The following is a 20,747-nucleotide window of genomic DNA, read 5'->3' as shown; positions in this document are numbered from 1 at the left end:
GTACCTTGATCCAAACTGAGATAGAATGAGTCCTTATTGGAAGCAAAACCATCCCTACATTATTTAATGTTTACATGACTTTCTAGTAGACATAGGGCATGAAGATCCAAATTACACAAAGTTCCATTATATGGAAAACCCCAGGTCCCGAGCATTCTGAATAACAGGTCTCATACCTGTGCTATAATTAGAGGTTTTCATATGGAACATGTCTGTGTGTATGTTACTAATTAATTTCTGTGCATTCCTTTAAACATAGCTGCTGCTACAAGCTTCATTGACTTTGACTTACTTTAACACCCCATAGCATAAACCAGACAGATTTCATAGATGAGTTCTTCTTTTTGCTTACAAAAAGCAACTCTTCATTTAACTTTACATTTATCATAAATGTAATGACAGTTTTGTAATTTCATTCTAGAAATATGATTCTAGTTTATATATTCTTCTTCACACTTTTAGCACCCATGCATTTTTTGTTATATAAATGGTTTCTAATTTACTGTCAACATTCAAGACTCCGGGACTGAATGATCCAGCTCAGGCATTTATAGCTTGCAGCCTTTCGACCATAGTTGAACATGTAGCTGCTACATGTGTTTTATGCAAAAAAAAAGACAGAATTGTTAAAAGTTTTTTTTAAATGTTTTATTGTTTTGCAAGTTAAAGAAGCAGGATTTTAACAAAAGATCAAATCTGAACAATGAGGCACACCTATACAACTTGTTATGGCAAAAATGCCTAATAGGAAAATGAAACATAAATTATAATTGGTGAAGCCATCCAGAGTCTGTCTGGAGCCCACCGGGACTGCTGTCCAGGGGCCCCCTCCGGACCCCCTGGCCCCCATCAGCGACGATGCGCAAGCACGCATAGGAGACGAACAGCCCTCATAGGAATCTCACAGCGCGCATGCGCACAGGAGCTGCACGGAAAACATAGGAGGCGCACGGGGCGCATACAGAGCCACACATTGCTGCACGGTGCCGAAAAAAATATTTTTTTTATAATCCAGGAGATAGGAGAGTGGGGTCTGGCCTAAGGTCCACCGGGTTTTTTCCCAGTGTCCTGCCGGGCCAGTCCGACCCTGAAGCCATCTAACAAATCATACAACCAAACTACCAAAACACTGAACAACACTCAGCGAATATTACAAGGTTCTAAAATAGTACAAACATAAAGCAAGGGATTAAAATAAAGAATACTGTATGTAGCCATACCCGTTAAAAGACAAGTTTTCATATATTTAAATAGATGACTATTTCCAGTTTAAGTATAATATTCCATACTTTAATATACAATATATTTTAGACATAAAGTACTAGCTACTAGAAGTAACTACGCACAAGTTCGCTAACAATATGGAGCTTTTTATATGGGTCCAGTAGCTCAAGGTAAAATAGTATATATAGTAGGGGAGACATTATTACTTATAATAACCCACATTTCAGTAAGTTCAGTAATATCACTGTTTTACATATATTTTACAACTTATACAGTATATGGCTTTATATAGGGGATAATGTACACTGTAATTTATAAACATAATAAGTCACAGAGGAAATACAAGATAATATAAAAGCACGAGGCTACAGTCTCAATGATTTTTTTTTTAAACAGGTCACGTAACTCCTCAGTGGCTTTTAATATCTTTATACATTTTAGCAGGGGGTACATTATTCATTGTCATCAACAGTTAAATGTATATAGGTTAGTCAAGAACTTTCTCACAGAGACTCTGCAGAAAATGTGGCATAGGATATGATATGACTTTTTTTATGATAGAATGATATGATTTTTTTACAATATATATTTATATTTGTGTGTATGTATGGGGAGAGAGAGATTGGAAGAGGATAGTAATGGTGTTCATGTTCTGCATTATTTACAGCCGATTTAATTACAAACAAGTTCCATAATGTGCAGCACAGGCATTTCTTCCAAAGTTCTGTGAGTATGGGAGCTGTTTTCCAGAATGCTCAGGACCAGGAGTTTTCCTGATAATTTATCTTTCTGTAATTTGGATCTTCATACTTTAAGTATACTAAACTAAAATTCTAAACATGAATTAAACCCACTAGGATTGCTTTGCCTTCAATATGGATTAATTATATCTTAGTTGGGATCAAGTACAAGGCACTTGTTTTATTATTACAGAGAAAAAGGAAATCATTTCTAAAAAATTTGGACGATTGGGATGAAATAGAGTCTATGGGAGACAGCCTTCCATAATTCAGAGCTTTCTGGATAAAGGATTTCTGAATAACGGATCCCATCCATGTATATATACCGAATAATGATATCGTGAATAAAGTACCCCCTCTTGTAAAATATAAGGATATTATAAGTTACTGAGGAGTTTCATGACCATATAAAAACACGAGGCCAAAGGCCGAGTGTTTTTATACAGGTCATGGAACTCCGAGGTAACTTCTAATATCCTCATATTTTACAACTGGGGGTACTTTATTTATTATAATACACAAATTTCAGTGAGTCATGTGACAGAAATGACATCAGAACTCACCGTTTATAACTGATGACATCAGAACTCACCGTTTATAAGGATACAATTTACAAGATATTCATGGCTTTTGTGTATTATATAGATCTAGCAGAAGGCACCAGTGAGCTCCATGACTGTATAAAAAAAGGCAAGGCTGCAGGCAAAGTGTTGTTATAATGGTCACAAAACTCCATAGTAACATTTATTTTAGAGGGGGTACATTATTCTTTTCATTTCTTTAGGACAAAATAGTTACAAAAACCCAGACTCCCCTGCATAAGTCTTGCAATACACTCTCCATATTTCCCACGAGTTTCATTACTCAGGTGTTCAAGCTGCTCCCTGTTCCCAACCAACCTCATCTCTGCCTTCTCTACAATTTCAGTAAATCAGAATAATAAAGGAAGGAGAACTCCAGCAGGATCTCTGCAAAACTTTCATTCCAGGTTGTGGTGACACAACATGTTTCGGGTAGACACCCTTTATCAAGTGTACCTTCTCTCTACAATTTGAGTGCCTGAGCAGCTGATTTTGTCTCCATCCCTTAAATCTGACCAACTCCTTCACTCCCAGCTAATTTACAATCCTGCTCAGCTCCAAGCACCTGCACGCCCTACTGTTTCCCCACAACTGCCCTCCGGACATATAATAACCCTACCCTGCTAGCTCCTTTAGTTTAGGCAGAAGTGGAGCATGAAGGAGTGCGTGAGTCAACCTGGCAGATTTTCGATTACCACCTGTCAGATTTTGGATTACCCCCTGGAAGGACATATCAAACAGATCTAAAATTTGTATCCAGGGAATCAGAAAAATGTGGGTTGATTATTGTATCAGATTCATAATTTAAACCCAAAGGCACTTAACTTTTTTGTTTTTTGGTTATTGGACGTCAAGTAAAAATGGCCCCCGGGGAGCCATAAAGGTACTGAGTGTTAATCATATAAAACACATTCTTATCTGTTGTGCTTATTTAGCCATAAAGTTAACACGTCATCCATCAGGGGTAGGAGGTCCAGTTTTTAGATTGGGCATTGCAGACCAGTATTAATTAACTACTGAAAAAGAGGCATATTTTATACTAGAGCAGGGCCTCAGTTAGAAGTGGTCCTGATGGTATATGACATATTTAACAAACATATATTTTAAACTGCAAATCAGTCAGGACACTACTAGGCCCCTAAAACCCTATTCCCCTCTGAAGTCACAGGATCTGCTACCCTATTGTATTTTGCAAAAGAGTCCTTAGACGTGGCATTAGCATTATTTATATACGGGAGCCCTTACTGAATCCGGCTCTCTGACCTGTAATGCTCTTCTCTAACATTTCCACTGAAACACAATAGAAAAACAAAACATATTAGCAGGGCTAACCAGATCAGACCGGAGATTATCAGTGTCTCTGCACATCACACAGTGTTCCATGTACAGATAAATAGTACTTGGGGCTAATGATTTCCGTAGGATATCATACTAATTGGTGTTCTATCTGAATTTAAGAGTTACTTGCAGCATTTTTATTCATTTCTGCTCCCCCAAGGGTGTTCATGGAATGAGCAATGCTTTTATGTATCCATTATCCATCATTTTCCACTCATACTTTTATTTATTTCCTCTAACTTTCTGAGATAGCTAACCTTTTATCGGACTGCTTTATTTCATTAGAAGATCCACTACCCAAGCATTATGTTCCTGGCTTCAATTCAAAACCGCAATAAATTGGAATTTCATAGCAAGGAACCTGCATGTACAATAATAGTGCCCTAATGTCAGCATTTCTGTCTCTAAAGATGGCTATACTAGGGGGCTTCCATGTACTAAGGACTTTTTTCTTAGTATACTGCAGAATGGCAGGTCCTTGTGGTTATAAATAAGCTATAGTGTTCCTAGGTAACCAAGACCAACTGCATTGCTGGTCTGCGGCATATATGTATGTGCTCATGAAGCATTGTACTTATGACTTTCTTTTAGGGATCCTGCTAGGTCCTGTGTGAGAGTGTAGCTGCACCAACTAGTTTGAAATTCACTAAGCCCTGTGGACATACTGTTGCAGTAGAAGTGCGGCTTGCGTGAAAACTGTTTTGTCTTTTCAATATTTGGGTGGTGGAGTATCAACATAAAATTTATGGACAGTGCTACTTGATATCTTTTGCATATTTAGCTTATAGTCATAGTTACTAGTAGTTGTGTTCAAGTATCCTTAAAAAATGGAATCAGTTCTCTTCCAGGTCTGTTAATCATCCTGCTTCCATTACACTATTTCAAGAGTGAGACAGATACTGCTTTCAACAGCAACTGCATTTACAAATAACTTCATAACCACCGAAATATTCAGATTCATCTATATTGGAAAGCTGTTTGGAATAACATTTTCTTTCAGTAGGCAAAAAAAGGTTCCGCCTTTAATGAAGTATAAAGTGCTATTTCATGTAACCAAATTCATATACAACCAATTCTTTAATCACTAATAGAAACTGTAGGCATCTGCCCAGGAATCCTCTCCCGGAAAGCTCTCTGGTCTAGTAAGAGGAGAACAGCTAGAAGGTTGTACTGTAATGATACAATAAAGGGGCTGGGAATGATCTGGCTTTCAAGTAAGCTCCTGCTAGTCTAAAACATGCCTCAAAATGAATTCCCCTCTTCCTTGAAATTATGCAATTTCATTCAACTGAATTAGCCAAATGAGAATTCTGTCTTCTTTCCCACTGTTAATGTTATTGGGAGCTTAGCTGGTGCCTGCTGTCTTTAAAATAATACTGCCATGGATGTTTAGAAACAACATTGGTTATCTGCTTTATATTTGTAGTAACAATGGAGTGCAATTTCCTGCTCTGCATTAAGCCCAAAAAGTCATTTATGGGACACAAAGGAGAAAATAGCCTCCATAGGCTTGTATTAGTCATTTACCTACCCCTTACATGTTTAAACTCTAGCAGATATTTCTGCAGGAGTTTAGAACCAACATAATATTTAACATCTTTCCTGCAAATATGGAGTTTGGCAGAAAATATCACCCAGAAAACCCTACTGCTGACACATATTTATTACAAGAAAAATAACGTATTGCCACCATGACTTTGTTTAAGGGGAAATCTGAAAGTATGGCACGTTAGAAACCAAAAAATGCATTTTATGGTCTGCAATTTCCTTTTATTAAAATGGGATCTATGCTGTGCAACCAGAGGATATTACATTTATTAACCCCCGATTATGGAAAAAGGTAAGAAAGCAATGCAGGCAGTTTATATTTTTTTAAAACTTCTTTTAGTCGAAACCCATTTATATGAACCGCTATAAGTTGTTGGTCATAGTACTGTGGGCTCATCTACTAACAGGTACGTGCAATTCTTAGAAGTGAGGTGAAATAGTATTCTAGCATATGCTCTAGTAATGCTCAGCAGAATTACTAGTAATTAAAACACAGAGAACTATACTGTACTTTTGCACTCTCCTGGGGTCTTCTTTACAGAAATCATTGCAATAAGTCAGGGGTGGATTCATTATTCCTTTGGCCCTATTCTGTGGTTGCCTCTGTCCCATTCACTTCAAATCCCTTTCCACAGCACTGGGCTCTCATCAATAGGAGGTACCAAGAAGGATGATCTAAGGGAGCTTTTTGTGGTTTTGGTCTCCAGCTTGACTCTACTGTTAGATCACAAGTTCACAACCTACCTTTTTGGCGCCCCTACTCTAAAATGATGATAAGACAGTGCCCAACAGTGTCATTATTACATAGTGGCCTAATTGCTCACTTGGTAAACAAGCAAACCTGCAGAGAAAGAGGCCAGCTGATCCAAACATCACATATATGTCCACCCAATGTAGCATCAGGCATTCGCATAACTACTCTTAGGGGGCCCATTTATTAAACCTCCATTTTTTCTGGTTGAGGTTTTTAGGGAGAAAATTTGAATATTTCATGGAAAAAACCTAGAATTTTTTGAGATTTATCATACCCCAAAGATGCTAAAAACCAGAATCTGAAAATATGCTATCTAAAACTTGTCGAGGTCACGTAGATCTACCCTAGATAGTCCCCCCCCCCATTCTGCTTCCCCCCGCAGAGTTCATTACCCCCTGAATATTCTGAATACATTGCAGTGTCGGTGCAGAGTTAACACAGCGGAGCACATGGGTGCCATCTTTCGGATCTTTCGTACACTTTCAGGGGTAATGAACTATGCGGGGGGGACTATCTAGGGTAGTAGGTAGGGGCTTTTCTTATTGGGGGGGTTTAGTTCTCCTTTAAGTTGTTTCTTGACATTGTGATCTGCACTGGATGAACTAAAAAAATTGGGGTTGTCATCTGATAATCTTAAAAAGTTGATTTTTTGCAGTGAAAAGTCGATAAAATCAAGTTTTCAGTGTCAATCATATGACACAAATTGACGCTTCATTTTGTTGTGACGTTTGGTTGCTCCAATTTTCTTAAGACAAAATTAATAAATGAGTTAAAATCATGGAAGGAGTTTGGTGGGATTTCAACTTGGGAACAACAGATATGCATGGTAAACATGAGACCCACTCGTTTTATTTATTTTTTTCATTTTTTTTTCTTTGGTTAATGCATTTTTAATCCTTTTTTGTAACTGTTCTTTAATTATTTACAGTTGGTATTATTTGTTGGTTTTATATAATAAATATCACATGTTGAGTTCAAAGACCTGCCATATACATATACATATGTTTTCAAAAGCAAAGTCCCCCAAAATATGCCTTGTGTTCAAACTGTGTTCTGCCTTCATCTATAGTATTTATAAATTGTCTATGATTTGTTTTTTGCTCTGACTATGCTTTCTGCCATAAATAATAAGGGGGGGGGTTAAACTGGAACCAATCAACCTCATTTCTTTTAAAGTAAAGAACAAAGACTAGAGATTTTTGTAATTAAACAGCAAACACATTGTTAAAAAAATAATTAATTAATAAACTCGTATTGGACATTTGTGTATAATGCCCCTATAAAAGTGGATTATGATTCACTAAAGATCTGTTTGACCTCTGGTAAATCTGGTACAGGTATGGGACCTTTTATCCAGAATGCTCGGGACCTGGGGTTTTCCAGATAATGGATATTCATACCTTAAGTCTACAAGAAAATCATTTAAACATTAAATAAACTCAATAGTTTTGCTTCCAATAAGGATTAATTATATCTTAGCGTGGATCAAGTACAAGGTGCTGTTTTAATATTATTATTACAGAGAAAAAGTAAATCATTTTTAAAAATTTGGATTATTTGGATAAAATGGAGTTCATAATTCGGATCTTTCTGGATAACGGGTTTCAGAATAATGAATCCCATACCTATAAAACCTAACTTAAAATCCAAGCATCCCATAGTGAAGAAGTCAGCAAAGTCAAAGCCAATCATCCAGGAAAGAAGCACTACAGGGCTAATGATTTATATGTAGCACTAGGAATAGTATTCAGCATCGCTTGCACTACCTCTGTTACAGAATAGCACTGCATGATTGTGTTCATTATGCCTATTCAGTGTGCTTAGTTAAATTACACTAAGTTTGCTCAGATGCAATAACCCATAGCAACCAGGTAGCGTTTACTGATGCACCTGTTTAAAAGCAAACATCGGGTCGGTTACTTTGGGTTACTGCCCTCGGCAAACTTAGTGCATTCTATTAAATATGGGGGTTAGTGATTTGCACTACTTCATATCATGCAATTAAGGGGGTCCAGGTGGATGCCTATGTCATGCCATTGTGCCACCATACATGGTAGGTACAATTTGCAGCCAAATGCTCTCTATTCACTACCCGTCGTATATCTTTGCACCTTTGGAATTAAGTACAGAGTTTTGCAATTCTGGGAAACAATTGTTCATTGGGGTTAAACAAAAAGTGATTTGCACCATTGTTATTGCCTCACTTTTTGGGTCTGTATACATATTTGACCATCTGCAGTGTTCCATAAGTAATTAATAATCGGATACCTTTGGAGCTTCCTACTCCAACCTCAACTTTCTGCTTTCTCCATAGAAGCTATTTGTCACAACTGACATTAAAGTGTTGCTTTGATGACTATAGCATGAGGCACACTTGCCTTTTTTACTTCATCCCTCCACTATATATATATATATATATATATATATATATATATATATATATATATATATATATATATATATAATATATATTTATTTTTTTAAACTGTACATAAAGTTTTTGAATTTGAAATTGTTTAACCCAAAGCTGTCGTCCTAAAGTCCAAGGTGCTGTATTTGCAGCCTCAGCCTTAAAAAAGGACATCTTTGAATGATATTACAGGTATTATCCTTTATTTATATATCGCCAACAAGTTTATGAAGCACTTTACAGAGATTGTGCCCTATTCCAAATCATCACTGATATGTGACAGAGGAGTCCCAACACACCAAGCGCCTGTTCCTCTCGCGGGTTCCTGGCCACTTCCACTGCCACAGTATATGAATACATACTCTTTATTTGTAGCCATGGATCAACTGCAATTGAAGTAAAAGCATTCCATCTTTATTTTCATCTGTATAGGACCATTACATTTTAACAAAGGTGCAGTGCCTCAATTAACAAGCTGCTGATGCGTTTCGTAACCTCGAAGGGTCACTTCCTCAGAGCATCTAGATGCTTGTTAATTGAGGCACTGCACCTTTGTCAAAATGTAATGGTCCTATACGGATGAAAATAAAGATGGAATTCTTTTACTACAATTACGGTTGATCCATAGCTACAAATAGAGTGTATGTATTGTGCCCTATTCATATTGGTTCCTGCCCCAGAGGAGCTTACATCTAAGTTCAATATCCCACACTTGGGTCTATTTAAACAGTAGCCAATTATTCTGCCTTGCATATTTCTGGAGTGTGGAAGGAAACAGGAATACCCAGAGCAAACACAGACATAAAATGTGCACTTCTTGGAGTCAGTGCCTTGGTTGGAATAAAACCCAGGACCCTAGTGCTGCATGACCGAAATGCCAAACACAGCTGTCCACATGATCAGCTTTTGGAATCTGGCCCTTGAAAATCTGATTTTTTTTATGAAATTTGGAAGAAGCACTTTTGCAAGGGAAAACCCCTGCAATATACAGTATGGCACATAACAATTTATACTAATCCCCTTTAAACCAGTTTGTAATACCTGTTAAAAAACTGTTGTTTTGCAAAAGGAAGTAACAATAAACTTAAAACATAACTTTCCCTTTTCCTAAATATGAATTATTTCAAAATTTTGGATCCAGTCAAGTAAAGCTACTAACCAAAAGGACAGGCTTCTTTAGCAAGCTGAACTATACATGGTTCTGTTTTTATAACAAATAACACTGATCGTTTGGTCTGACTTGACGCGTTTACAATTGAACACATTAATGGTGAAAATAAGTGGGCTGATTTAAAACTGGAAAAGTCCCTTTAAAGTACACGATGTTTATAGGTAATACTGAATTGTCTTTCTTCAGATCTCACCAATACAATGCACCTTAAGCCAGCTGCCAATCAGAAAACACAACCAAATATTTTAATTCAATGTAAAAAAAAATTGCTCTTTATCATTAAGAATAGAATGAAACATGAAAATAACTATATAATGATAAGGATAAAAAGTCTATCTACAGATTTATATTGGCCTTAGGGTGGTATATGGAAGCCTGCCTTTGGTGGTCCCTGGACAAACTCTTATTGACAAGTGTATTGTGAAACTCATTTTGTCTCCCCTATTCATGAAAATGAAAAGTCATTGAGGTTTAACTAAAAATAAGATGGGATGTCAGAATGTTGACAATGAAATGGGATCTCTTTTATTCCTTTGAGGCATTCAGCTCAGTGCCCATTCGTCAGTCTTTTACAGTTGGGGTTTCTTGCTTGACAATGGATTAGTCATATACCACATTGCTAAGCCATTTCTTGCCTGGGACATTTTCACCTCCTAATAGCCAGAAGATACTTTAGTTGCTCCCCAAGCAACACATTGTGACCGATGTCTAAAAGTGCTTTCTTTCTGGAAGGCTGACCTGTGTCTTAACAAGGCAGCTTTTCATTCATGCAACAAAGTTCACCTTGTAAGTTAACTGGTGTCCATTGTCCCAGGCATATAGCACCTTCTCTTTGGGGTTGTAGTCTATTTGTGTAGTAAAGGCATATTCATTGATAAAAGGTAACTTTGGATCTGCTTCTGTGTCGGTGTGGGTGTCGTATGCATATGAAATCATTCCTTCCTTCTGATTATAGACATCGACAGCATAGAGGATTCCACAAATTATAAAGCAATTTCCGTAGGAGTTGCGTTTAAGCCCTGTTTTCCAAGTTGTCTCCTTCTTTATGGATAGGTCATTAGGATCAAGCTTGCTAATAACGATGACTTCTTGTTGAGAATAATCATAATCCACAGCTGGGTAGATAACCCAAAGGCCACTTTCATCTACGGCAAAATCTATATCAGAATGACCTCTCCACTTCCAAGGGGTAGTGTCTTCATATACTACGTCGTGCAGGAGGGTCCAAGCGGCTACAAAGCGCTGCTTTAGGTCATACTTGATGATGTTCTTCGTAAAAGCCCTGTTGTAGAAAAAGGCTCCTTGGAACACCACATGTCCAGTCCCAATCCAGTTGTAAGGGACCTTGTAAAGATTGCTCCACCGACCTTTGATTTACAGAAAAAGAACAATACGGTTACATGTATTTACTCCAATGCTAAAGGCTAACTATACAAGGGAAATACATAATTGCTTTCCTAGGATATATAATAATCTTTTTCTCTTGTATACAAACTGTTTGCACATTGGTTCATAAACTCTTCTACATAACCAAGAAAATAGCTTATCGTAGATAAATCTAAGCTTTCCAAATGATATGTTTCTTTTTCAAGAGTAAAATAATCTTTGCAAAGTCAGTGAGGTGGAAAGCTCTGTAATTCCCACTTGTCTTGTGGGGCGCTGAGTTGTTAGATCAGACCTGAAGATTAGAGATCTTGGACCTTGAAATCTGATATGGATCATAGAGAGAGAGGTTACACTATCACATTCCAAATTGCCTAAAGTCAGTGCAGCTGTACAAATGCAGGACTTCCAGTTCATCTTAAAATCATTTTAGGTGATTTTAAACATAAAATATTTAGTGAAGGAGTGGTCGAAAAATGCTGTCCTCACATAGAGAACCATTGCAATCAACACTATGTTCCTCGCATAGAGAACCACTGTAATCAATACTCTGTTCTACGCCAATAGTCTCTTCCAGTGTTAACAGTTAATGGAGGCCAAAGAGCTGTGCCTCACTCTAAATATAGCACCACCTGCTCACAAAATTTATTTCAAGTATTACTGCATATATACCGTATTACGGCACAAAAAACTGTGTGACAAACAGCAGCCTATTCCCATTCACCTGAATTTGAACATCTCGAGGGTCAGTTTTTAAAATTGGGCACTCTAGACTTAATTGACAATTTACTAGCCAAAACTTCAGTCTGCACTGCTGGTATCCTCTCTGTATACCACTGAGTGAGGACCACTATGTGGTTGCCTTTCAAAATCTCTAAATAGACCACTATAATATAATCATCCAATCTTTCCCAGGGGCCAAATGATCACATCAAATTTCTGACCCCATGGTCCAATATCATAATTGAAACTCGTTATTTACATCACAGCAGGTTTTTTGATACCTTGCGTTAGTAGAGTGATTGAGCTAAAAGAACTGGGCAAAGCAACAGTGCCTTTTTAGAAACAGAAGTTCACAATCTCACTTAAATGAAACAGATTGATCTTTTGTCTCTGAACATTTCCTACCTTGCTTAAAGTTGTCGAGGTTCCGGAACTCCACAAGGTTATTTCCATAATAGTAGTTGGTCACATAGATCCTTCCATCTTTGGCTGTGGGATCTTTCATCCATGCTCCTTCATTGCGCCCATAGCTGTGATGTTTTTTTGGTGTCTCCACAGAAGCAATGGTCCCTTCACACTCCCCTTCCCTAACTGTAGAAAAAGGGTGCAGACTGTTGAATGAACCTTAACAAATTTCCTGTATACAGTAGTATTGTCTGCTTCATCTTTAGTATTGCCACAGCTCTGCAGTGACCTTGTCAGAATTCAACACATTAAATTGCTACTTGTAGTGATTCCACCCCATAATAGTCTATACTTACCATGCATAGATATGGGACCCACAAAAATGCAGTAATAGAATTTTATACAAAGAATTTGTGTTATTGATTTGGAACCATGTTTTAAGACCCTGACTGCCCATGTTTACAAGGATTATCTGGTGTTTTTCAAACTACGCAGAATACGGAAAGGTTCAATAAGACTCTTTTTGTCATTTTTTTTGAAAATGTTCAAAGTTATAATTAAGTCTGCTTCAAATTGTAACCCCTAGACTTCTTCATCACGATACAGCCCATTTTAGGACAAAGATAGGCTTCAAACTCAAGGAGTCCTCTTTGTCAAAAAATACGCTTGATAGATTATCATTCCGTCACTTTATAAAAACTGTTCAATATGGTATTTCCATGTTACTGACCTTTGTTATTTGTCTCTGCTTCAGCTCCAAGGACAGTAGATGAAAGTGTAGTTAGTGGATATTCTGTAGTTGTGGTAATTGTGGTTCTCATGGTTGTTGTTGATTGAGTGGTGGTTGGAGTTGTGGTGGGTGTGGCTGTTGGTGTTGTTTTTTCTGTGGCTGTAATCCTTTCTTCTCTAATTAAATAGGATTCCGTGATATTCCCTTCCAGTTTGATCTCTGGCTTTACTCCTCTGTGTGATCCCTTAACAGTCTCTAAATTAGAAAAAAAGTTTAGGAAAGAAGGTCTAATTAGTTCACAGTGTTTCTGATGCATTAAAAACTGTTGATCTACTCACAGTGTTTCTGATGCATTAAAAACTGTTGATCTACCACTTGAGCCATGGTTTCTCTGAATCTTTGTATATTGTTTTATACATCCTGTACACATATTGTAATATATAGCTATATCAGGAGGACGATCCTGGACTGTTCTAGTTGCTTTGGCTTCTTGCTCCTGAGTTGTATCACCGGGTGGTTTCAGTTATATCAGCAGGTGGTTTGTCCCCATAATTCTTACTGCATTTCTACTCTACAGCTCCACACTATCTGGTGTATTTGTAAAACTGCCTGTAAACTGCCTGCAATCACATCCTATGCAAGTTACAATACTGGTCCTGCCTGACCCCTTGAATATGATTTTTCTATAAATCAGAAATAATATTTACAGCATCAGTATCTTTAAGCACCTTGTTGAACTACATTTTTTAAGGGCAACTGATGGCACATTAAAAACATCCATTATTTTCATTGTATAAAGGCACACTTGCAGGGCCCAGCCAAGCCGACTAGGTGCCCTAGGCAACCTGGCTGGCTGAAAAAATACCCCCTCCCTGTTTAACATAAGCTCATTCAGTTGTTCTTATGTACCATAAAGATGCATAAACACTATCTGAACTTCTACAAATAAATATAATTGTGCACCACACTCTATGGAATGCAGAATTCATCACTTCACTATGGAGCAGGGTTAGGGAGGGGTTGTATTACACTGTGAGCCTAAGGGAGGGTGAGAAAAAGGTCCCAGGAAGCAGAGACAGTCTCATTTTAATCTGTAGAATCAGGTATATCTGTATATAGTCAATACATTTATTTTTGGTTCAGATTCATATTCAAGTTGAGGCAGTGCTTATGTTTTTTTTACATAACCTCAACTGAATGAGCTCATTTCAGAAGGGGAGGGGTATATTTTTCCTTTAATCCCATCATCTGTCCTCCCCTTCACATACATTATAGCTTCTAACTGTGCGATCCAAATCCTCCTCCACATTTTTCCCCTGGGTGAGGAGGAGAAGGCTGGCTGTATCACATGCATTGTTTTCAGAATAAAGTCTTCCCTATTAAGGCATTTACTGTTTGTACTGAGTAGGCCAAATCAAATGGCCTCTGAACACAGTTGCCCTCTTTCTAGAAAACAGATAATTTTCAAAGACCAAACCATATATGATTAATGTTACTAGAATGGTAGTAATGTTCTGTGGAATCCATACCTTCACTTAAAGGGATACTAGAATAGCCGTATTGGTATTTTCTTGAAAATGATGCACAACATTGTGTAAGGAAGGGTAGTTTAGAAAAAATGTTTTACTTACTACTTGAAAAGTCACTTTTTATGCTCGGATGAAGGAATTCACTTCCCAGTACTTTACGGCAAGAATACTTGGCATGATTTTAGTATTAGAATGAGTGTCCCACAGGACAAAGTAAGCTCAATAACCATTTATCTAAAAGGCTACATCTACTACACTTCTATTCTGTAATGAATATGACTATGAGTTAACAAAGACATAGCGGAGGCAAAGTAAACAGATGTAGCGAATACATAAACTGTATATACATAAATGAAATCTAAACCCCTAATTTGATAGGAAATAACAAAAAACGAACACATTCATGTACAAAATGAAATGCTATTATACTAAAGAGGGTAATTATGTAGTGACAGCCTGTTTTCTCCAGACATTCTCTCTGAAGTTGACTTTGTATTAGGGAAAAAAAATCAATGGTGCCATTTATTCATATCTTGAGGCTATGGTTAATTTCATGTACGTAGGCTTTCTTTATAAGAGCATCATAATCATTTTCTCCAGGGCCTTTAACAGCTACTGCTTTGTGACCCATTGGGATGTGTCATCTATAGATCTGGTCTTTAGGGAAACTAATGCTTTGAGAAACAATGGTCATTTCTCCTCTGCCATGTTTGTGCCTATTTTTCCACAGACACAGAAATCTCGCAGTTCAGCAATGAAATTTAAATATGCTTGTACTTGCTGAAGATCCTGCTCATTGCTATAAATGTCTTTTGTGTGTTATTTGACATGAGAAATCAAGGCACATTATATCACGTTACTCTTTTCAGTGGAAAAAGATGATACTAATTTAGTTGAATAGAGGCACATGGTGAAGACAACCATCTGTCTAGCCAAGTGGTTGGCTAATATTGTAAGATTTGACAATTCAGTACACAGGCCAATGGCTACACCAAATTGAACACCCTTTAACAGTGTCAGACTGGGACACCAGGGGCCCACCAAAAACCCTTAGACCAGGGGCCCACCCAAAAACCTTTAAACCAGGGGCCCACTCAAAGTATTATTTTCTTCCTTTGCTTACTCAACCTCTATTCTCCTATTCTCTTTTCTTTACATACTATAATCTATTATTCCATCTATTTAGCCTCTTTATTCTCATAGAAATAGGGAATGGCCATGAAATAGGCCAAATGTTTAGAAGCAGCAGGGCCCACTGACACCTTGGCCCACCAGGAGTTTTCCTGGTATCCCTGTGGGCCAGTCTGACACTGCCCTTTAAGATTTTACACCTATCTCAATATTAAACGAGAAGGATATAGTTTTGGGTTCCTTCATAGGCAAATGTGCTGCCACCTTGGCCTATGCCAAGGTGTCTGATCATGTGGTGTCTGATCACGTATAGGAATTTTTAGGTAAGATCTACATTACTACTACTGAAATATTAGTGTAGAAGCCAGTGAGTAGTTTGAGAAGACACTGCAACTGACTGGTCTGCTTCTTATACATACAATATATCCTACAGTATATCTACCTACGTGTACAAGAAAAACTATAAAGAGACACTGTCCCATGCTTTGGAGAGAACTCTGTTATCTGCCTTTCGAGAGGGATGTGGGAGAAATCATAAGCAAATGAATCTCATGTTTGATGTAGATATTAATATTCTGAGAGAATTTGGAAGTAGTCATCATTTTATTGTGAATTACATTTTTTTCTAATTTTTTATTAGATGTTAAACTTCTACCTGGCAAGTAGCTTGCATGTAAAGCCATATCTATTAATCATTGCTTCTGTTCATTTCTGGCAAACGTCATCCAATAACAACTTCACAACAATGGCATAACCAATAGAAACAGACCTGCTGTGATTTTTCTTCAAATACTGCATTACAGTAAAGATTAAAAATGGACGATTAAGCAGCTTTTGTGACAACGTCTAAAATCCTTTTCGTTTGTTTGCTATGAAAAATCTTCATGATAATGATAAATTGTGCACACTATGGTCAGTACCTGAAATCATAGACCTGTATTTTTTGCAGCATGGTGTTTTTACTATCGGCAAGTCATTAGTTGCAGATGTATGTTTTCTTTGCATGCGTATAACACCTCCAATGCCACCCCTGATACATGTAACAGCTGAATCTTTTCTGTTTAAAACCAGATATATGGTACTTTTAAAACATCCTGCCCTTTTCCTACCCTAGTCTGGGCACAGGGGAGGCGCAAGCAATGTGGTAGGTATGGCCTAGGGTCCAAGGGCAGCACATATTCTTAAAAACTTCTTGTAGCTGAGGGATGCTTATCCTATATTTTAAAATAATAAAATCTTGGTAGAAATAAATTACTAGTGAATTAGATACAGGTACAGGATGTGTTACCCAGAATGCTCAGGACCTAGGGTTTTCCGGATAATGGATTTTTACATAATTTGGATCTCACGCCTTAAGTCTACTAGAAAGTCATGTAAACATTAAATAAACCCAATAGGCTGGTTTTGCTCCCAATGAGGACTAATTATATCTTAGTTTGGATCAAGTACAAGGAACTGTTTTATTATTACAGGGAAAAAAGAAATTTGGATTATTTGGATAAAATGGAATCTACCGGAAATGGCATTTTGCGTAATTCGGAGCTTTCTGACATGGCTGTATGACATATTTATTAATAACCATGAAGAACACCCATATTTGCTCTGAATGTGAAATAATGCTGCACATTATGTTTAGGGATCTGTATTAGACCAAGGCAACCATAGAATTTTAGTACAGAATATCTGTGCCTCCAATAAGTAGCCCTCCCCTAGTAGTTCCCTATATTCTTTTTTTCTGGATTCACAGCACATCCTATGTGCTACTTCAGGACAGACACACAATATAATGTGAGGCTGATTAGTAATTTATTCAGATTCTAGTTACACGGCAGCTCAGAAACAAGTGCATTAGCATCTCAGCAGCTGCCTAAAGCTCACTGAGCATGCATCACAGATACTCCTAACAAATTCCAAGATGGGGAACTCCTGTGTCCAACTGAAGGCCGGGCTCATTATCGTTATAGAGACTGAGCCTTTACACTAGGCTCGGCATATAAAATGTGATTGCTAGCTATATTCCTTTTTACGGTCAGTTCTCCTTTAGAAAGGCACTTCTGCTACTTCCTCCAAAATGCAGACAAATATTAAAATGTTTCTTTGGGACTGTGCTTTTTACTTACTGTATATTTATGTTTTTGTTTATTTTTTAAAGCATATCATGAAAACAGAGTTCTCTGCCCTGTGCAAATGTCCAAACATATTTCTGCAGCAAGAACAGTTACAGTTAGGTGTTGATGTGCTATGCTTGGATACAAATTGGTGTGGGAGTTGAATTCCTGTATGTGGTTTGGTGTAGGATTGATTTCTTTGGTCAGTATACAGGTGTGGGGGTTGTAATGTTTGCTGTCATGTATTTCTGCTTTCTGTCTGGCCACTGTATAGTTTGCAGAGCAGATTCCACACTGTCTGGAGACCACATTGGCCTTGATTATTCCACCATGTGCAGTTGGGAGAACTGTCACCAAACATCTAAATCGTCCCTGTAAATGTAATGAAAATAGCAGAAGTGTCTTTGGCAGGGTATTAATTCCCCATAAATAGTATCTCCATCTGAAGAGCCCATTATATTTTCTGTATTATGACTTGGGGTGGTATTTGTTTTCTCATTGCCTTCCTGTGTATTCTCTGTGCAGAGGTGTATTGCGTGCTAAGTATTCTTCTGCGAAATGAGTGGTGGATTTTGAGATCAGCGCTGATGGCTGTAAAGACATCTAGAAAACTGACCATAAAGTAAGGTTCATATCTGAGCTTGTGCAGTAAGACATGAGTGATCGAAAACAAATGAAATACGGAAGGTCACAAGAGACTTTTTGATGCTTCCTGTACTTCATTGCCTTCTTGATATGCCAAAACATACTCTGTCTTCTATACAGGAAACAGACTATCTGCTAATCTTCATACCTTCAGGCATTGTAAACATAGTCTTTGCTGTGTATAGAGCCAGACTGTGCTGATAACACACATTTCAAATGAAAGGTTTTTGCACCCCCCATGGCTATAATAATATCAAACCAATAAATTCAGATTCCACATGCCTTGCAATGTTGTTGGAATATAGAACTACTCTTGAATCTTCAATCTCTGCTGTATAAATAGTAGGAAGGACAATGTCTCTGTGTAATATATAGAAACGTTAAAAGACTAGTTATGTCATGAAGTAAAAGAATATATATATATATATATATATATATATATAATGTTCTACAAGTTTTCACTTGCATCACTGAGCTGCAACAAAAGCCCTGGCCTGCAATATTTTCATTTAACAATAGAGTAATATAAGTTATACCGGAGATATTGTTGTTTTTCTGTGGATTATGTTTTCCTTTTAAGAACCCGAACACTGAAAGCATTATGGTATTACTCAATTGACTCTTAAAAACTGCTGTGTGCTCATTTGGTATTCAGTAATAGGAATAAAAAATTGGCTAACAAATGTTCTACTAATTAGTAATAATATCCAGTCTAAGTGCAAGTCACATTGATCAAATACATTGTTATGGCTGCTCCTGTGTTAAAATGTGCATGAATGGAAGGTACTTCAATCATACATTTTTTGTTCTGTTGCCCAGCAATTTTTGTTTATAGGAATTCCAAAGTACCTCCCTGTCTCTTATCTGCATTCATTTCTCACAAAGGGCTCTGCAAATCACCAATCGGGTTTCCATCCATAAAATAGTATTTTTAAAATAAAGAAAATGTGGTTGGGCTAACATCTACTGTCTTGCATATTCCCCAGATTATGTGTAGCTTAAAAATGTAGCATATTTTCTCCATTTAGAACCTTTGTGTGTCTGTTTGTTTTGGCCATCTATATTAACATTTTTTCTTTTAAAATATTCAAGATAAGAAAAGGGTGCATAAAAAATGTGCCAAGCATTTTCACTTGGCTGGGGTTCTAAAAACCTACAAAAAAAATCTTAACAGTTTAAAGACATAAATGTACACGGCAACAAGTTATTGGTGTGAGAAAAAGAGTTTTCATGATCCCAGTTCTCAACCTGCTCAATAGGTCTTAGTGTGCATAACCCACAAAAAGTTACATCTCTTACCATACTTACTTAGGTAAGGTAATCGTTTCAACTAGATCTTCTAACTCATTGCAACCAATCAAAAGTTTGCTTCCAAACCAGTAAATGATACTTGTTGATTGACTAGTAAACCTGGTGCAAACATCATTACAATAGGCTTGTGTTACTGAAATGTTTCATGAAGTATACAGGTCAAGGAACATACTGAAGAGTTAGTAGGCCTTACAACTAAGATGTAATAGGCTCTGATGTGATCATTCACTAGACTGGGCAAAGAGAAAATAATGTTGTGCATGTAGACATAGTCAGATTATGAACAAGGCTCATTATTTTCCTGTAATGAAACCCAGACAACATGCTTTGTTGGAGGGACATAACAACAAGTTGAACAGCGATACTGTGGATAACTTTTCTGCAGTGCTAATGCTCAGCTGTTTGCTGTTTTGTAACTTTATACAAAATTGACGATTGGGCTAAGTTAGAGTAGGTTGCTCACTCCTACTCTAGAAGGACTGGAGTTTTCATTCCATATTAATGTCAAACCAACAACTGTTAGATTGGATTACCATTATCAGTGCCTGATTGTGTCTTGTTTTTAGAACTGCCTAGGAAAGGTTAAGGATTCAAAGTCATCCTACTCTTTGGATCATCTTTTCAGTGTTCCTTTTCTAAGGCATCGTGCAACTGTTCGCCCACAGGCAGCACGCGGCCGAGGCGTCAGGCTCTACTTACATACAGATTACACCCCAGATACAGAGTTCTTAGACAATAGTAGAAGTATGTTATTAAATGTGCAGAAACAGCTGACTGTAGCAGCAAAGAAACATCTGTGAATTTCCCATCACCATCGTTGCGCTGGAATTTTACAAAGGGCTTTATCATACTGGAAATAAACTAAAAGGAAGCTCTGTTTCATTAGGGATTATGCTCACGAATGTCTGCTGCCTGGCATTAACCCTAGAAAATCATCATGGTTTACATCACTCCCTTCACGGCAATACTAGCAAATAGATAAATGCAAAATAAACTAACCTAGAGATTAACAAACA

The 20,747-nt window shown here is 37.3% G+C and overlaps 1 protein-coding gene across 1 annotated transcript in view; it reads right to left on the bottom strand.

Annotated features, from left to right (window-relative positions):
* Nucleotides 1-10,015: 10,015 nt before the first annotated feature.
* olfml2a.L (olfactomedin like 2A L homeolog) overlaps nt 10,016-20,747 on the bottom strand; it is a 49,735-nt gene continuing 39,003 nt past the window's right edge. Inside the window, exons 6-8 of the mRNA XM_018229566.2 lie at nt 13,008-13,262; nt 12,278-12,463; nt 10,016-11,133 (exon numbers count right to left, since the gene is read on the bottom strand). Of these exons, the coding sequence (XP_018085055.1) occupies nt 10,532-11,133; nt 12,278-12,463; nt 13,008-13,262 (1,043 nt within the window). The 3' untranslated portion in view covers nt 10,016-10,531. The remainder of the gene's footprint in view (nt 11,134-12,277; nt 12,464-13,007; nt 13,263-20,747) is intronic.

The sequence above is a fragment of the Xenopus laevis genome, chromosome 8L, assembly GCF_017654675.1.
Source record: "Xenopus laevis strain J_2021 chromosome 8L, Xenopus_laevis_v10.1, whole genome shotgun sequence".
Classification (NCBI taxonomy): domain Eukaryota; kingdom Metazoa; phylum Chordata; class Amphibia; order Anura; family Pipidae; genus Xenopus; species Xenopus laevis.
The sequence above is the reverse complement of the archived record's forward strand: the minus strand, read 5'-3'. Positions and strand labels throughout refer to the sequence as shown.